At 41.5% G+C, this 20645-nt stretch overlaps 1 protein-coding gene across 1 annotated transcript in view; it reads right to left on the bottom strand.

The window, feature by feature from the left end:
• Positions 1 to 20645, bottom strand: part of LOC109964078 (ephrin-A3) — a 32442-nt gene that overhangs the window by 1080 nt on the left and 10717 nt on the right. Inside the window, 3 exon segments of the mRNA XM_074527648.1 lie at positions 6208 to 6322; positions 8394 to 8459; positions 10224 to 10516. Coding sequence (XP_074383749.1) covers positions 6208 to 6322; positions 8394 to 8459; positions 10224 to 10516 — 474 coding nt within the window.

Below are 20645 nucleotides of genomic sequence, written 5' to 3'. Positions count from 1 at the left end.
TTAAATTCATCTGCAAAAAAAATACAGAGAGAAAGAGAGGAGACAATCAGGGAGGGTAATTCTTCTTATTGCATTTTTCTATACTTGAACACCTTGAAAGAAAAATTTAAAAGACACATTTATCTGAGCTTCTACTTGCACTATAATCTGGTTACACAGCACAGCTGTTACTAAAACATGACCACACTTTGTAATGAAGCAGCATGACTGAAAAAACGGCAGCTATCAGTGCACACGGTCTCACTCCCACTAGTTAGTCTGCAACAAAGACAACACAGCAGCAGTGCCACCGCAGACTGCAGCTGTTATCAGAGAGCTCGTATTGTTCTAATAAAGTGAGACATCCCCAGTCACACTCACTTGCACACATATAGACACTGTATGTACTGTAAATCACCCCCTCCCTCCTAAAACCCCTTTATAGTATGTACACCTGGTGATGACCTAAAAATAATCTGTGGTCTTTTGTTGCAGGCACCAGGAGTAGATGTCTAGTTAACAATAACAAAAACCACCAGACAGTTTGCTGCATGCCTGCACTTACGAGACATGTATGACTAGACACACCCTTCTCTAGTCACCTGATTAATGAGAGTGGAGACCAGACTGAAGCACAATTTTCTGTCTGTACAAAAGTCAGTTCTTGCTGATTAGGACCTATTGTGTTTATGGTCCACTGGCATTCAAGTAAAGTTGGCATATTCTCCACTCAGCATTTCCCAGAATATTTCCAGCTGCTCTGTGGGTCATACAGCAGAGTAATCACAGGCTGACACCTGGTTTTTGAGACGGCCTCCTCTGGTATGCTCTGCTGGCCGATCTAATGAGGTCTATGCAGGTGTGGAGCTCAGGTTAAATGCTTTGACCGCACTGTAACCGAGCGTGTGGCTGAAAGGTCAGAACTATGTTACTTTGGCGCTGACTGACAGAGGAATGTGGTTTTGGAGACACACACGGCAGACTGTGAAGCATCTCGCACAACTGGTTCTAAAGTGTGGCTCTACTAATCGCCTCATCTCACACACACACACACACACACATACCCACCGTCTCTCAGAATTGTCACAGGCAAACACGCAATTACTTGCCCACACTTCTGGCGTGATGTTTGTGCAAGGGGCCATGTGACGCACATCGTGACCTGACATGTTCCTGAGCTAAACAGCAGGTCACACAAGTAAGCCTTGTGCACAACTGTCTGTGTGTGTGCTGCATTTTGAAGCAGTAAAGCAGCCTCATAATTTTGAAGCCCAGACAGCCCAGAACTTGAATGTCATGTTGACAGTAACGAGGAAATATTAAAGTCTGTATCTGTCTCCATGTGCAGTATGTGAGTGAGTCTTTGTCAGTAGCCATTAGCTGTAATGGCTTCTATTTGAGCCAGTATACTGTAGGTAAATATATAGCACAGTGTCGTATAATATATATGCCAAATGTTCACTGTGGGAGGTTAATATCCCCACTACTTAAATTCACACACAGCGAGTGACCTGAAAATAACTATCTTTAATTGTTGTTGACACTGTCAAAGAGGTGTTGATTCAACTATGTGGTAATCTTCTTAGAAGTTATAATTTGTGGTGTTCCCAGAGCAGAATGTCACCCTGTGAATTAGTATTGCATTTCCATATGAGAGAGACAGGTGAAAATAGTAATAGTCAACAGTGATACAACAGTATCTTTCATTATACCCTGACTGGTGGTTAATAGCAATGTACTTCAACTTAAAACCTCTGCAGGGCCTCAGCTGACAGCACACAGCTTTACTCAGCTTTTAGAGGCCAAGTAGATCTACCTGTCGCCAACTAAGATAGAGAGGAGTTTCTAAACTTGTGTGGAAAATCATTGTTTGGCAATGGAAATATAAACTGCAGTTCTATTTTTGACCAAATTTTAAGAAAATCAGCACTTTTTTTCAGTTCAGTGTCTGTGTATGTTATTTTAATTGCACCCTCTAGCAGTATGACTGTAAGTAAACAAACACAAGCATAAGAAGTGCCATTTGGAGGGTATAATTGGTAATATTAAGTTGATTCTGTGGTTCATTCTTTTAGCTCCATTATGAAAATCATCCCATTTTTCTCACATCAAATATGGTGACAAGGAAGACAACTGAAAAGATATTTGAAGGGAGTGTTTCTTGTCGTGTTTGGTTACAGTTCTTGAATTTCTCTTTTCATCCTGATGGCAATGAATACATTAAATGTGGTGACAACATAAAGAAAAATATCCATCATCTGTGGCAGCAACAGGGCTGAAAAAAGCCTGATCAGTAATTTTACTCAGTCTGAGCAAAACCATTGGATGGCCTACCTGCCTTGTCAACCTATCTTCCTACTTGTGCGCACTCTGACCTTGTCCTCAAGAGTCTCCCACAAGGTCAGGCAAGCAGACGTGTTACCTCTCTGTTTTTATAGAGAGAGAGAAGGTACCCACAAGCAGCTTTTGGTCACAAATGAGACCATATTTGAGAAAGTTACAGCTACAAAGAAGTTAGATGCTGCAAGAGGTGAAACCAGAATTAACAATGGTGTGACTTTTGAACGATGGCAAGAACAGAGAACAAAAGTGACGCCATGGTGGCTGTTTTTCTCCTGGACAGGTAGCTAATTATCGGTTTCATTGTGTTTGGGTGGGGGGGTTGTTATTTTCCAGAAGTATGTACCATTAGCCAATTTAACTTTTATGTATATATTAGCCCAACAATCATGTGTTTTGGAGAAGTGGCTTTGGTTTGGCCTTCGGTTGTCTACTTTCAAAATCAAGCTTCCTCTTGCTGGATTTGTCCAGGAATGGCATCTATACCTAAGTATGGATGATTTAACAATAATATAAAGAAATATGTTGCCATTGATGGAGAAAACCCTTCCTTTAACTGGTATTCTAACAGCTTCTGTTAGCATGTGGTTTTAAATTTGCACAAACATGCATAAAAATCTGCATAAGTGGTCAAAATACTGCAGGCCAAAACACACAACATATATGGTTCACAGACCTATTTATGGGTCATTTGGAAATGAAACGGAAATTAACACATATTACACAATAGTTTCTACAAATGTTACAAAGAACAGAGATGATATTCAGTCAGTTTGTAACAGCTTGAAGCTGTGTTCAGCCCACTTATATCCAGTCTGATGCTGCTGGCAAAGTTCCCCAAACACACTGTCGCTTAAAGGAGTGATAATTGCCGCAATAAACTCCATTAAAGAAAAAGCTTCTGATTTCTCTACTAATGGCTGGACCTGAGCGTCAACTGCAGTAACCTGAGCCAACAATGTCCATAAATGAGTATCCTCCCACTGAAAGCCATCAGTAATCACATGGCTGCATGGGGAGCTGCTAGCACCACTCCATCTGTGTTTTAAATGAGATCTAAATGAAATCTAATACTAGAGGCTGTATTCAGAAGGGAACCACTGTTGAGCTGTAGACACTGATTGAAAGGAGCAGCACCCAGGAAATAAACTGTGAGCAGTGAAGCGGGGAGAGAGAGAGAGAGGGAGAAAGCGAGAGAGAGAGAGAGAGAAGGGTGGTTTATAGTGTGAGCCTGCAACATTCAGCTTAGTTAAACATTTTCAGACACGGTAATCAGGCAGATTTGAACTGAGCAGTTTGTGCATCGCCTTGTGTTTGTGTGAATGTGCTGATGTGAACTTTGAATAACAGTAATTAAAACTATGATGTGATGAGCCTAATCGGCAGTCAGGAGGACGGAGAAGGAAGGAGGGGAATAGGAAACTATACCACTACTTTGTTTTCAGTTCACGCCTCCCTGATGATTTCCACACTTCCTCTTGCACAATTTGGGTTTTTAACTGACAACACAGGTGGAAAGCCAGGGTAATTTGTGACCACTCACTCTACATTAACAGTATTTTCAGGTGCCCTATTCTGCTGCTTTTCTTTATACGTGTCTAACTTGTAATTAGGTGTGTAGCACATGTGATTTGGGTACAAGTGTATATTTTATGTCACTGCAATGAACATCTTTTGCATTTACTAGTACTTGCTGGAAGAGACGGAAGAGATGAGAAAACATGATGAGAATATACACGTGAGGCTTAGTGATGTAGTGGCAAATAAAAGTATGGTTGAACTTCCTCCACTTACTGTATCATAAAAGTGAAAATATCATTTTGGAATCCTTTAATTTAAATAGATTATGTCACTGTGATGGTAGTAATGTATACTATAAACAATTAGATTAATATTGTTTTAAAAAATATTTTAAAAAAGGAAAAAATTTCAATTTCACACATCAAAAGGTGAATAAACAAAATTTTAGTGGCTTTCCCCTCCACTGCATTCCTACTTGTGCTGTGGGAGAGAAAAAATGGAGGTTAGAAATAATAAGGCAGGAGGATGAAGAGAGCATGGAAAAAGGAGATGGCGTGAGAGGGAACAAGATGCAAGGCTGATGAAGGGAGGAGAAAGATGCGAGGGAGTTGTATCTCAACAAACTCATGACCTGCAGCCATTCACCGCAGCCAGTGATGAGTTTTCTTATGACAGCTATGAAAACAGACGGGTTTATTACGCAAGCACAGCCATGCATGTGTGTGCGTAAGCACACTCACGGATTAACCACAGCACGGCACCATATTTTACAGGCTACCTTGGAAAAGACTGTGAAAGCTAGACAGGGTGATGATTGATACCCCCGTGTTTGGTTGTGTAATGCATGGCATCACAGTCAAATTCCATACAGTTCCTGTGCTAAAAGAGTTAACATGAGTCCCGTGATTGCACCAGTCGTATAAGCTTGATGAGAGCAGCAAAAGGCCAAAGGGGGAGCACTTGCCAAGATCTGAAAGTTAATTGCAGGAAGTCTGATTAAAGCTGTTCTTTTCTGAATGAACTTCTAATTTTTTTGGGAGTATATAACCATGAAACTCTGTGTTCTTTGCTTATCCGGGTGAAAACAGCGAGTGTGAAATGAATATGCATGTAGTTGTTTAGCAGGATCAGCAGCTTGCCAAGCCAGCTGGTGCTGTGAAGTTAACTGTGCTGGAGGTTTCTTTTGAAAATGGCTCACTTCAGTTGCTGCATGGCCAATGAACTGGTCACTGTTATCAGATATTACTGATCAATTTGCTGTCAATATCAAGGGTAAGGATAGTGATAATCTATATATTTATATTTTATTCTGGAGATAGAGGGACACATCCCTCCAGTTTTTCAAGTTTCATCATTGCACTCACTAATCTCTCTCATCAGTGCCCTCCTATTATCCAGCTCATAATCCAAATCGAAGATGACTTGAGTCGATTAAGAACGTCAATTGAAAAATGTTGTTGTTCATTTAGTTTGCTATATTTCTACGTGCTCGCAGAGCAGCAATGTTTTGAAGCTGCATGCTGCCCTGGGTTTTGCCTATCAGGCTAATTATAGGTTGTCCTGCCTGTCTGATTGGTGGAGCTGACAGGAAAAACAATGTCAGTTCTGATTAACAGATGACATGTGAAAATACAATATTCTCCTAGCAAGACAGCAAAGGACAATGTTGTTGTTATAAAAATTTATATTTAGTTAAAAATGCAAATATATTATCTTTATTTATTCAGTGATTTTGTTAATCTATTATTATGAAACCAATTTTAATACACAATGTTGTTTACTACATTAAATAAAATTCCTATTGCAGGAAATATCAGTCATAGCATTATTTTTTTTTATTCTTTCTTTCCTCTCTAGCATTATCCATCCAGCAAAAAACTAAAAACACATCAATGTGACACCGGCATCTGGTGACGTTTTCCTACATTACAATGAGCACGGACAGAGTCAATCCTACAAACACCCTACTATAGCTGTAAATACCCACTAGAACACCAAATGTGTATTAATCCACTGCTGAAAATAGTCCTCAACAAATGCACCATTTACTCTTATTTAATCTTAGACTTAAACTATATACAGTATTTATGGCTAGTTTTTAAAGTTTCACTGTACATCTTGAGTAGGAACTAATAGGCTTTGTGCTATGTGCCACAGACAGGGCATAGCAAAGACTGAAATATTGTTTTCAGGGACTTATAGACAATAAGACAAAAAAAAAAATCCTTTAACTGTAATATGGAATGTTAAAAAGTGTGAATCAGGATTTCCATGACTTAGGACTGACGGGATCTGAATCAAACATGAGTCTTTCTGGACAGATCCAGACAAGCCAGGCTGATCTGCTCCACACTTACTAAACTTCACGCGTGTTTAAGTTTAAGTAACTACATGTCTGACTCACCAATATCGTCGATTTTTAGGCCTGGTCTTAGTGTGTAGTCTGGTTCTGTAGGCTCCACCTCATCCTCTACGTCAGAGGCTGAAAGAGAGAGAAGACATAAGAGTAAAATGTAAGAAGAGGGAGGTGGAGAGTGAGGGAGCATGGGTTAAATCACTGCTCCAACCCAAAGGATTTTAATTACGTCCAACTTGACATCTTGAAAGAAACACGCAAGAGAGTGGCAAGACAAGGGTGTAGGGGCCAAAAAAAAAATCCCCTGGAGCAGACAGACTGACAAGCCATAACATCACCAGCAGGCCTGTGAGAGAAAGAGAAGGAGAGGTACGGAGAGAAAAGAGGAAAGGTGAGGGGAGGCAGATCACTGAAGAGCTGCTGTGGAGGTGGAGGGGGTGCTGGGGCTGGGGGTGCGGGTGAATACTACAGGTCTGTGGAAGTTAAAAGGACTGGACAGGCCAGGGATCAAAGTCTGTGTGTACTGAATGTGTGTGAGTGTGTGAGTGAGTGAGAGAGGGTCAAGAGATTGAAGGATGGCAAGAGAGCGAGTGAGAGAGGTTAACACTACATATATAGCCACCCACTGACTGGTAACAGCAATAAATGGATTCTGACAGAGAGGAGGGGTGGAGGAGCAAGGACAGGGAGCGGAGAAGGAGAGGACAGCTGAGGGCCTTCAATGCTGGAGCTACTCCCTTCTGCTGCCTGCAGAGGGAGAGCGAGCAAGAGAGAGAGAAGGAAAGAAAAAGAGGAGCGAGGAGTGAAAATGCTGCAAGGGAAACTCAGCAGGAGTATTAATAGCTCTGGCTGTTTTAGACTGTATTTAGATTGTATATGCATCTGTATGCAGCCAGTGTGAGTGTGTGTGGGTTTGTGGGGAGCCCTGCGCCTGCCAGATGAGTAGAGTGGCCAGATGGGAGCACGTGCAGTCTGGAATCAGGTCCACGCACTGCATTACAGGTCACACCTCAAACACACACACACACACACACACACACACACACACACACACACACCAAGTGAGAGACTCACCCGTGGAGCAGCAGACATACACTCGTAGTCTCAGACAGCTGCGGCCATGGTGATGGGTGGGTGTGGCTGCAAAACATGAAACGCACAATAGAGCAACATGATGCTATTTTATATTACAGCACTGATATTCCTGGACATTTAAAAAAAATGCACCACTGAATTAGTATCAGTGCTGATAACTGACCTTATTGACATAAGAGTAAAATGTAAGAAGAGGGAGGTGGAGAGTGAGGGAGCATGGGTTAAATCACTGCTCCAACCCAAAGGATTTTAATTACGTCCAACTTGACATCTTGAAAGAAACACGCAAGAGAGTGGCAAGACAAGGGTGTAGGGGCCAAAAAAAAAATCCCCTGGAGCAGACAGACTGACAAGCCATAACATCACCAGCAGGCCTGTGAGAGAAAGAGAAGGAGAGGTACGGAGAGAAAAGAGGAAAGGTGAGGGGAGGCAGATCACTGAAGAGCTGCTGTGGAGGTGGAGGGGGTGCTGGGGCTGGGGGTGCGGGTGAATACTACAGGTCTGTGGAAGTTAAAAGGACTGGACAGGCCAGGGATCAAAGTCTGTGTGTACTGAATGTGTGTGAGTGTGTGAGTGAGTGAGAGAGGGTCAAGAGATTGAAGGATGGCAAGAGAGCGAGTGAGAGAGGTTAACACTACATATATAGCCACCCACTGACTGGTAACAGCAATAAATGGATTCTGACAGAGAGGAGGGGTGGAGGAGCAAGGACAGGGAGCGGAGAAGGAGAGGACAGCTGAGGGCCTTCAATGCTGGAGCTACTCCCTTCTGCTGCCTGCAGAGGGAGAGCGAGCAAGAGAGAGAGAAGGAAAGAAAAAGAGGAGCGAGGAGTGAAAATGCTGCAAGGGAAACTCAGCAGGAGTATTAATAGCTCTGGCTGTTTTAGACTGTATTTAGATTGTATATGCATCTGTATGCAGCCAGTGTGAGTGTGTGTGGGTTTGTGGGGAGCCCTGCGCCTGCCAGATGAGTAGAGTGGCCAGATGGGAGCACGTGCAGTCTGGAATCAGGTCCACGCACTGCATTACAGGTCACACCTCAAACACACACACACACACACACACACACACACACACACACACACACCAAGTGAGAGACTCACCCGTGGAGCAGCAGACATACACTCGTAGTCTCAGACAGCTGCGGCCATGGTGATGGGTGGGTGTGGCTGCAAAACATGAAACGCACAATAGAGCAACATGATGCTATTTTATATTACAGCACTGATATTCCTGGACATTTAAAAAAAATGCACCACTGAATTAGTATCAGTGCCGATAACTGACCTTATTTAACAGTCTGAGTATTAGCCAGATGTAACTGTTCCACACAGAATAACATAAAACTTCAGCACAATTTTAAAAATCTTCTAGAACAACACACCAACAGTTCACAAGCCTATGACAAATTTTGACTGAACGAGCTTCCCTGCACAGTCAAATCCTTTAAATATAGGCATCACACTCTGTACTTGCAAAGAAAAACTGGTACTGGTGCACAACTACATTAGTCATTTTTATTATCCTTGGATGCACTGGAGCACATAGAGCAGGCTACCATTACACAACCCCTGTTTTTGATTTACAACCATGCTTACTAACAGTAATGAGTCTTGAACTGTATTGGAAAGATTACTGCAGAGTGAAATGGACAAGCAAACCCAATCGTTTGTAGTGGCCCTTTCCTACCCTGTAACCATAGTGACAGATAGCACTAGGAATGTGCAAGCACTTTCCTTAATCAATAGGCAGCCATATTAACAATAAGTAGCTGCTTAATCTTTTTTTGTTCTATAATCAAAATGTTTTTAATCTCATGCTCACTACAGAATCAGAGTAAATGAGAGATTTAAAGAACACATTAAGCAAACACCAAGGACTATAAATTAAAAAACTAATTTATGATCAAAAATTGCAAAGATCCCACAACCGTCTGTCACTATTCAGTAACTGGCCACACAGAATTTAAAGTATTAAACATAGCATATAAAGCTGCACAACATCCAGGCTTCACTGCAGAACATACCGTGTTAGACACACTCTATAATATTAATGAAAACATTTTATTAGAAAAATAACGAGCCTTTTTATGGAGGACATTTTGGCATGTCACAGTGGGAAAAGCACAGGTGTAAAAAATGAAATAAATGATGGCTGAATATCATTTAACTGCTTCAGTTTCAGTCTCCTGGTACCGTGCATGCTGACTCACTATCGCGGTGGACTGGGACACTTAAATAAAATAGCCATCGTTAATGTTTTTAGTAACACCTGTGCTGAGAATGTTGATGAAAAAAGCTTATTAAAGTGGTGCAGGATATTAAAAAGACATATTCAAATAGTCAAACTTCCTCTTCAAGTTCAAACAACGGCACCAAATTCATATGTTTCAATCTGATATATTAGCTGGATTTGATCACTGAAAGGTCTTGTTGAGGTGCGAACTAAACAAACAAGGGGATCTCTGTATGTAGTGAAGCTCTGAGCGGCTGACTGATGCTGCACAACAGGAGAATTTGTAGACGGGTCTCTCGTGAAGCAATGTACACACTATACATCTGTTTTATGTTATATAGTATCTGTTTTTAAATTGTTTTACCACAAGCTAAAACTTCATTACTCATACTGACACAAGGAATTGTGAGTTAATTTAATCAGCAATCAACAGGATGTATGAGCCAGCTTGACTATGATTAGATGTGAAGCAGCAATTTGTCATTGTGAAAATTACCTGAGAACAGACGTTGGCTAATTCATCAGAGAGTATTCATCAAATCCATGTAACAATACAAAAACAAGTACAGTCATACAAGGAGAGTTTGACGCATGACGGTTCTACTCCCACTGACCCGCACAAGAACAGCGAGATTCTGCTACAATAAAGAACACAGGTGTTCAGATACTGCATTAGTTACTGGTTTGGTTCCACTCACAGATGTAGTAGTACTCCTGTCCGACATGGAACTCGTAGCCCAGCGAGAAGGCGCTGTAACGCTGGAACTTCTCGGAAAACTTGATGGGCGCATGGGGGGCATGAGGCCGGTTACACTCCCATCTCTTGAAGCCCAGCTGGGGGTCACAGCTCCTGTAACCACGGTAACTGACCATGTAGAGAACGTACTGTTCGCCGGTGCCAACCATGCGCTGGCTGTCGTTGTAATGAGGGCAGTAGATGTCCAGGTAGTCATTGACGTTCACCTGCATTGTGTAGCCTTCCCTGCGCAGACTGGACACACAGAGAAACAACAGAGACGGTTAGAATTAATTAATGCATGCATGTATCATATCCTTCATTCATTCATTCTCTACCGCTTAATCCCTGAGCGGGGTCACGGGTGGGGCCGGAATGTATCATATCTTTATCATTTAAACTTTCCTCTAACAATCAAAGGTGTTTTATGTAGCCATTTAAAGTTCTTGCATTTGTTTGTCATATTTACAAGCAATTTCAAACTAAGTAAAGTCAACACATCATTACTGGACATGCTCTTGATGAAACAACAGAAAACCGTTACAAAATCAAGATGCTTTTGCAGAATTTGATGAAGAGAAGCAGTTTTTACCCATGAGCCACGCTTTAGTATTGTGACTGAACTTCCTATAAAAATGCCTCATACTTTGTTAACCTACTGCTTTATAACTTAATAATATTAACAGATGCTATTCATAAAGTGCAATTTGCACATTGAATGCAGCTCACAGTGCTCAACACACAGAGGAAATACATAAATAGAAAAGTACGACAGGATATAATTAACTACTTGTATGTGAAAATTGTGATGCTTTTTTGTATTTAAAATAATATCATTAGAAAACTGAATAGGGCTTTTTAGTTTACCACACAGACAGTATTACACACTATGTTCTGCTAAATTAATGGTGCTAATATTCAAATATGCTCATGCGCGGCAGCGTCTTTTCTAAGAGCACATCCACAGACAAACATGACTGTGTAGTATTTCGACATAGTTAACGTCAAGTTCCACATTTAGAGCACTGGCTCTAATTCCCAATTATGCATGCAACATTTTTAGACACAATGTTCTTGCGGGGTCAAACAAATTGTTCAGAGCTATAACAACACTAAGCAGATGTGTTTGTGTGCATGAGTGTGTGTGTAATTGTGGCTGTAGGGCTGCTGCAGGCAAAGAATGAGGATCTGGCTCCTCAATGTGGACCTAAGGCTCCTGGGCTCCTTCTCCTGGTGTCAGTGCAGCATTGTCCCTTAACGCCAGTGCTCGTACATCAACCTGGGTGCATTCACAGACTTATATCAGCCGTCAACGTCCTGGCCACCCATCCCTCCCCCAGGGTTTATATACGAGCATCAACCCTAAAAAAAAGACTTAGCTTGACAGGAAAATTAGGTCTGATTCCTTGTTTGTGTGTGTGTGTGTGTGTGTGTGTGTGTGTGTGTGTGTGTGTGTGTGTGACAAAGTGAAACAGATTCTTTCCTGACATCCAAAACTCCTCTTTCCCCATCACAGACAAAGGCCCATATGTGTGTGTGACAAAGACAGGTTGCAGTTGTAAATCATGCACACGCTGATGAGCATGTGAGCACACACCCACGCGCTCTGATGTTTTAGTGGTGACACCATAAAATCACAAGGGGGCAGCAGTGTCATCTGCAGCCTGACGCTTCCTCTCTCCCTCTTTGCTAGTTCTAGGTCATGTCTCCAGGGAGATTATTATTCAATTATTAAATGAAGATCGAAACACTGTTCCCAATGTCGCCCTCTCTCCGTCACTTAGTGCTGCTCTCTTCAGATCTTTCCCGAATTTGTCTTTCCCTTCCTGCTCTCCACTCCTCTCATCCCTTTCTTTCTGACAAACATGAACAGAAGATGAATTGTTCAACATTCATCCTTTAGTCTCTCCTCCTCTTCTCACTTTCTCTCATTACATTGCTTACTAGCCTGCAGAGGAAAGTTGCTTCTTGTGGTATTAGTGGTAGAAAAAAGTGGAAAATACTCAAAGGGAGCTATATTTACAGTGAATGCAAAAGAGAGAGAGACAGCGAGTGAGAGATGAATTTGGCTCCATCAGGAAGGAGTGAATGCAACATGAGTAAAAGAGCAGTGAGCACCAGAATGGAGCAGACAGGGGGGAAAAGAGGTTTTACACTACCACAGGAAAAAAAGAAAGTTCACATGAAGAGATAATAGGAGAAAAAAGGAGGGGAAAATGAGGAGAGGAGTGCAGGGCATCTTGAAAGCAAACCAGTTCTCTAAGATAAAAGCTGGCTTTAAGATTCCCACTGTCTATTTGTGTGTGTGTGCACGCGCGTGTTTGTGCACTCACTTTCTGTTTCACAAGCATTTCTGTGTGGCATCAAATCACCTAACAGTGTCCTAACAGTGTGAGATCTCTAAAGGGTCTGTGTTTGACATGAATTTGCACGCACAAACACAAAATAGAGGGATTACATGCAAAACGTCTACACACAGTATATCTAACGTCATGCGAAAATGGCATTAGAACCCTTTAATATTACAGTTACGTGCTTAAGTTTCAGGTGGACAGCTACAGAGTGACTAAAAAAAGATTTTTAGTCACACCTCTGTGGTCTTATTCCTACAGTGTGACAGTGATTTCACATTAGCTGGAAGTTGCATCAAACAACTTTGCATTGAACCATGTGACAAATCTTTCAAAAATGAAATCTTCTGTTTCCTCCCTCTTAGACAAGCTCCCTCCCGCAGGGTCTGGTAGCTGTTTACATCATGCAATGGGTCGGGCCTCTCCTATCAAGGCTAGTGGCCCACCCCGAGCTGTTTTAGTTTCATCAATCAAAATAAACCATGATAAACAGTAAAACAAAGGAAAAGTTTAATGTAACCATTAAACACAGATGTTGCCGTCCTGCAGTTCTGGCCAACCTCACCCTGCTGAGCTGCACTGGTTGTTCTGGAGTGGAAACGCCACCAGTACTCTCCCAGTCTTTATTAGTTATTTGCTGATTTACATCCACCCCACCCTGGTTTACTCTTTTTTTAATTTACAGTATTCCTCTCTCCTTTTTCCCCTTTCTCCTAAATTATCAATTTACTTTAATATATGATGTATGCCAGAATGCATAAAATTAAGGATAATCACTTTATTTGGCCAAGTATGTTACACACACAGAATGGGTACAGAACCGAGGCAGCCATCTGCGGTGCCAACTCACACCGATGGCTCTAACCACCGGGGGCAACTTGGGGTTCAGTGTCTTGTCCAAGGACACTTCGACATGTGGACTGCAGGCACCGTGACTCGAGATGAGGGAGCCGACCGCTTTACCAACTGAACCACACTACATACCCTCAAATGTACTAACCTCTATGTCTTTTCTGTAAATGCCTATGCTGTCTTGTCTTCTATGTTACTGTATGTCCTCTGTCCTGTAAATGTGCTATTCTGTGCTGCGCTGCAAACACCTGTGGCAAAAAAACATTTTCTGTTTCCCAGGGCTGGCTTATTATTTTAGCTGGCTCATTATTTTTGGTAGAGTGGGCACAGTCCTGCAGGTCAGGTGATGTCTTCATTTTGCTATATGCACCATATAGATAAAGAATACAATGGCTATAAAAGTGAAGTTTGTATTACAAGTCACAATTCTTGTTTGTGCCAGTTGGCCAAGGTTTGTGTTTTTGACCATTCAGTAACACAGTACACGTTCTGTGAATGACCAGAAAACACTGAAGTGTAGTCCAGTGCAACGGATTTGTACTAATTTTATGAAATGTAAAGTACAGTCAACAGTTGTACTCACTTGGTATTGATACTGACCTCAGTATCTACGGTCACTTAGTCACTTTGGATACAAAATTATAACAACACAATATTACAACCTTGAAGAACATAGGTAAAATGAGGATTTCACTGCAGTTCTATATTTCAAACTGTCACATTGGATAGACAAAAAGGAAATGATCCCAGTCAGATCTAAGTGGTGAGTTTTACAGATTCAAACTAAAAGAGCCCTGGTATTGGATTGGTACTTGGTGTAAGCCGCAGTAGGTGTTGATATATGTGACACCTAGAAGAGGCAGAAAAAAGCAGTGAGACCAATCCTGATTCATGCTGTAAAATTTGAGAGATGTGTCAGAAGTGGCGAAGCTCTCATTTGTAAGGCGGCGGCTTTTCACACATATATATACACATATACATATACACACACACACACACACATATACATATATATATATATATACACACACACACACAGAATATGTATTGCTTTGCATTTCAATCAAGGTCCATTAATTTAATTAATTGTTTTTTATTAAAATGGCTTTACTCCTGAAGTTTTGTAGAGAGAGAATTAAAAGAATCTAGTCTTTGGTAATGATAAAAGGACATTTTTAGACAATTTTCAGAATGAACACCACGTGAACTAACTGCACTGAGACTTAATTTTAAGTTTTTATGTTCATCATTTAAGCGAAGCAGCTGGATATCAAGTGGTTGTTCATGTGCCTTTTACCTTTGTGATATGACAACTTCACACCAGCATGATCATCTTATTTTTTAAATCTACTTCAAAACAGAAAATATAGTATTTACATTTTTAAAACTGGCTTCCTTAATAATGGCAAGTGAAAATCTGTTCTCACCAAGAAAATCATGATTCTCATTTTATCCCAAAATGGTGTCTTTTAATATCCCCTTCATGATATTAGAGTTTATTGTATAGTAATTCTCCCTGAAAATGCAAAATAAAGATAAATGGAGAATTACAGAAACAAAGAGATGGAGTAGCTTATAAGATGTCATGGGTTGTTTTCCTCTGCTCTCTCCGAATGCCCCCACCTTCCTTTTGCCTTCCTCTCTCAAGTGATACCTGGCTAGTTGAGACTGATAGCATCGAGACCTTGAGTAGGATGTTTCATCAGCAGGTTCCAATAGAAAAAGAACACTTACAGTATATAAAGAGCCACCAGAGAGATGGGAGTGATAGAGAGAGAAAGATGGGTGGGGGGGGAAATTATAGGATGAGACGAGGGGTAGTTGGGGTTAAAAGCTGCAGAGTATGGCCACCAGGGAGCGGAATGTGATCGCAGGAGGGAGCAAGGAGCAATAGCTAAGAGCAACATCAAAGTGGGCCTGGATCAATGTCACTACTGTAAAATCACATCAGAGAGTGAGAGAGGGAGCGAGGGAGCATGCTGCCTATATAAATCAGTCATAGGCAACATAATGCCACAAAGTTACCCCCTGCCTGCCTATTACCCGCCTGGCCTGTTGGAGCACTATACATCAATATAACACTTTGACAGTAAGAGCAATCATTCCTTTACGAGCTTGATGGACGAGTTTACTCTGACGTTCTCTGTTGGTAAGATGGTAGATTTTAGGAAGGGGGGCAGTGAGGGGGACTCAGACCCCAAAGATTGAAGCCAGTGAGTCAGTAGTGACAAAATCACATCGGTCAACTCATTCACATGTGCCCCGTAAATGATTCACTTTTTATTATTTGCATGGTTACTTTTCTGCAGACCATCTATTAGGTTACCTATCTATTGTGCTGTGCCATCAGTCTGTGATCATATGTAAACTAGAATTACAGCCTCACGACTGGATGCCTCTGCCAACCAGTCAAGCAGTTTACATGCACGTCTGTCCAGACCACTGACATATATACAATGGCGCCACCACTTCCCTCCACTATGTAAAAGTGAAGCCAAAATATTGTGAATACAGTGGCTATCATCTTGCTTTTCTGCCAACCTTACCAAAAAAATAACCACCTGTACACACTTCAGCGTGATAATATCTACCAATAAGGACAGAAATCACTTCTGGTATTTATGACCTACAGTGCAACCAGCCACCAGGGGGCGATCACGTCATGGTGTCTTCACTTCTGGGAGCTGTCACGACCTCCATATTTTAATGGTCCATACTCATATAATATATGTAAAGAATAGTATGAATGAATTTATTAAAAGATATGAAATGAGTTTCATAAAAAAAAACTCTGTTAAGGCATTCGTGACATATGGCATTCACAGGAATGGGACGGATGGAAGGTCACAGTGACCTTTGTGAATCTAAGTGGATGTTTGTGCCAAATTTGAAGATGGTCTCTCAAGGCGTTCCTGAGATATCGTTTTCACAAAAATGAGGAGGATAGACGGACAACCTGAAAACATCATTCCTCTGGCAGCGGCTGCCGTTGACGCAGAGGCATAAAAACAGATTTGCGGGTGTGAAGGCTCGCAGTGCTCTAGCTAATTCATCCCAGATGGGAAATGTTATTAAGGCATATTTTGTACATGGCGTATTAAAATGTTTTGTCATGACAGGTCAGCAAAAGTTAGGAGAATGTCCCTTTATAGCAATTTTTAAAATAATCTCATCAGTGGCCTTGCAAATTGCCTTGGAAACCAGAAGGAAAGGCACAGGGAAGCATAATGCAACAATCAGCCAAAGAGAGAGACCTAGCTCACTGCCCCAAGGTCCGGTTAGTGACTAACTCTGACACCTGAATAGAACAGAGCCATTGTTAATATTATAAGCATAATAACACCTGCACTTTTGCCACTATGAAAAGTCAAAGTGTCTGCTGTGGAAAAGGTCTACTGCTTAACAGCCCAATTATCAGTTTAGAGCAATTTCCAATGAGCAATAAAGAGTTCATTGCCTACATACATAACTTTTACAATCTGCTACCACCAAAAACTATAAATGCTACATTTTTTATTAAACTATATACAGTTGCAAGAAAAAGTAATGGCAATGTTTGCCATTTCCTGGTTTTCTGCATAAACTGGTCATACAATGTGATCTGATTTTCACCAAGGTCACAAATATCAACAATATTTCTAAACTGATAAAATATAAAACAGTCATGATCTTTCATGTCTTCTTGATTATTGATCATGTGCCTTTGGTGGAAAATCTTACTGATGTCTGACCTGGCAAGTCCACCAGTACGCTAGCAATCCTCCAACCGTTCAAACTCACACATCTCTTAAAGGGGATGTGAGGTTACACACTGATTGGATAATTGCATGTTACACCCAAACCACACCCTGCTTTAATGAGGAGATCAGGTACAGCCCTTTGGCTACTTGCACTTGAACCGTTTTTCCTTGTCATCAAATTAGCAAAATGAACATGGACACACCCAAACACCACTTATACCAATTCATCTTGATCAGATGCAGTGGGTCCTCACAATAGGGTCCTGTATGGCAAGTTAAACAGTATTTAATTTAAAATGTCAGATAACATCTGAGTACAAGTGACGTTTGTCAGGTAAATGAACAAGCATCACAACAGTTCCATATACAGTACATATGCATGTCAGTGCTCCTTACATACCCAGCGTTGCCCTTCCTTACATGCATGGCAACACTTGCCAAGGTGTTTCTTAAGCTCTGAAAACTTTAGGAACCACAAACAAAGGTAGAATGGGAGGCAGAGCCTTTAGCTATCAAGCTCCTGTCCTGTGGAACCAGCTCTCGGTTTGCGTCTAGGAGGCAGACGCCTGGTCTACCTTTAAGATTTGGCTTAAAACTTTTTTTGATAAAGTTTATAGTTAAATTAATTCTAACATTGTTGTTCTATTATTAGTTATTAATGTTTTCAATATAATACTAGTAGGACAGTGAGGGAGGGTAGAAAGGTACTTAGAATGTGGTGTTATGTTTTCACGGCACCATAACGAGACGTGTGGCTGACAGCCATCTTAGTAAGTGTCAGCAAACGGGGGGCCTGGACTGTCCTGTTGCCACTGAGTGTATTTACCTGTAATAGTGGTTTAGTGTCAACAGGATGACCCTTGTTTGTGCCCATGTAATGGTGCTTATGAAATTATTGGATGTGCATTCTGGGTAGGTTTGGTTTGGTGTAGTTACAGGCCTAGGCTAGGGTCCTCCCATGATGCTCTGAGCTCCTCTCCATTTTATTTTTATATGCCACCATTACATGTCAGTAATTTTGTGTCTCCTCTGTGCCGTTGTGCAGTCCTCTCTCTCTCCTTTACCTTTCGGCAAGTGTCCCTGGCTCCAGAGCTCTATATTTCTGATGAACAGTCACCTGCCACATTAACCTGCCCAGTGCTGATTTGTTGTCCTGTTGCTTTTCATTCTTTCCTCTCTCCTCTGTCCACTCAACCCAACCAGTTGAGGCAGACGGCCGCCCACCAAGAGCTGGGCTCTGTCGGAGGTTTCTTCCGTTAAAGGGAGTGTTTCCTCTCCACTGTTGCCAAGTCCTTGTTCAAGGAGGATTTGTTGGGTTTTCCCTATAATACTGTAAGACCTTATTATGTAAAGTGCCCTGAGATGACTGTTGCTATGAATTGGCACAATACAAATAAAACTGAATAAAACTCAGTTGAATTAATTCACCAAAGTAGGAGAGTAAGGAGAGTTTTTATAATTCAGTCTGTCCTGACAACATCTACATACAAATGATTAAAAATCCTTAAGACTAAAAACATACAAAAAGTCCATTTTGCTTAAGAGATGCTTCAGTTTCTCAATTTCTAAATGTTAACACATTATCTTGGAACATCTGGACCTGATCTACTAGGACACTACAGGGATAATTTAGGTGCCTGCATTTTGGTTTTCGTTCCAACTACTGTACTAAATTCTAAGTGAAAAAAGTAGGAGACAACAGGTGGCTGATTGGGTTGCGAGGGTTTAAAGTGTGTCAAAAGAACATGCATGCCAAGACAAATCAAGGTTAAAGAAATCAAAAAAGACACTGCTGATGGGCACAAGGTTTGGCTGGATTAAAACTTGTCCAGCAGTGTTACAAACGATTGCCAATCAGGACTTAAAAGCCGCAGTGCCTCCTGAGGCCATAATTCTTAATCCCATCTCACTTCAGTACAGAGATGCTAACATTGTTGCAGGAGGTCTCCAATCAGCCAGCAGAACGGCAGGTATAGCATCAATGAGGCCCCTCATCAAACACAGAGTGGAGTCCTTCCTACTGTATCCTCTTCCTCCTCCTCTTTTTTCCTACTTCCTCCTCTCTCTCTCTCTCTCTTTTCTCTGCTTGCTTTGCTCTCTCTCTGCCTCTTTCTACTAAAGTTTGGCTTTTGCATGAGAGACAGACAAGAGTGTTGCAAAAGTCTGTGTGTATGTGCCCCATAGTGATGGCATCTAATTTAATATTGGTTGACACTGACGATATTAACAGATGTGACTGCTGGTGAATAAGAATACCACCTTTCTCTGCTCACATCTTCTGTCTCTTTTTATTATTTGACCCTCCTCCCTGCCATCATGTCTCCGTGGATGATAGGAGGAGGAAAGTGTATGTGTGTGTCTGAGCCTGTAAGTGTGTGTGATGGGGTGTAGTGGTGAGTAGGCTCTAAATTCTCCCCACTGAAATCAATACCTGTCTAGAGTGTGTCTTCTCCCAAGGCCGCACACACACACACACACACAGAGAGAGCCTTGCCCTCCAAAGCAATGGTTCATCATTGATAATCAAAGTATTACAGCAAACAGAGTTTATTGCCAAATGATCTCACATACAGCGCTGACATGATGCCATAACAAGCAGCATCCTCCCAATCTCTCTCTCTATTTCCGCCATTATCTTACATCACCTCTTTCATTTGCTTCTGCTCTTGTCTCACTTCTCTCATACTCTTAAGCACTATTTCTCTTTCCTTCCTCCATCCATCACCCTCCCCCTCGCTCTTCCTCTCTCTGCCTGTGGATATTGACTGTGGTGTGATAGAGAGTGTTCCAGCAGCACAAAACCTAATGGCAGGTGTTATTAACTCTTTGAACTGCTTGCGTTCATACAGTTCGACAGACACACTCCTGAGCCATTATGTACATGACACGCGTGTTCTCCTGCACATGCATGTTTTTGCAATCAATCGTGTCTTACTTTGCGGGTTTTGTCCGAACGCACATAACACAGACAGATGGATGTGAGGAAATTAAAATGAACAACTGCATGAAAGAACAGATGGCGAGGCTGAGGCCGAAACACATGCGGAATGAGAAACAAAGACAAAACAAGCCAGTGGGGATCAGAGATGTGGGCAGATGAAAGGATGAACGACAAGAAAAGGAAGGAGGAAAGACAGAACACTTTGATAAAGAAAAATGTTTAACCTGTGAATAAGACCGGGACTTGTGGCCTTTACCCTAATTTGCGTGTTTATTGATTTTGTTGTCAACTTTAATTTATCATCCGTTTCACCATTATCCCACCCACCAAACCTATTTTACGCTCCAAGGGGTTCCTTCACTTTTAAAGCTTCTTCTATCTCTCAAAGCCCCATGTGTCATTCACCATGTATCTGCCAATACCAACAAATCTCTCCCTCTTATTCTAACACTTTGCTCTCATCAATCCTTCCTCGGCCACTACATCCCTTGGTTTCTCTA

Source organism: Monopterus albus, unplaced genomic scaffold (genome assembly GCF_001952655.1).
Source record: "Monopterus albus unplaced genomic scaffold, M_albus_1.0 scaffold84.1, whole genome shotgun sequence".
NCBI lineage: Eukaryota > Metazoa > Chordata > Actinopteri > Synbranchiformes > Synbranchidae > Monopterus > Monopterus albus.
Note: the sequence above shows the minus strand (reverse complement) of the source record. Positions and strands in the feature narration are given on the sequence as shown.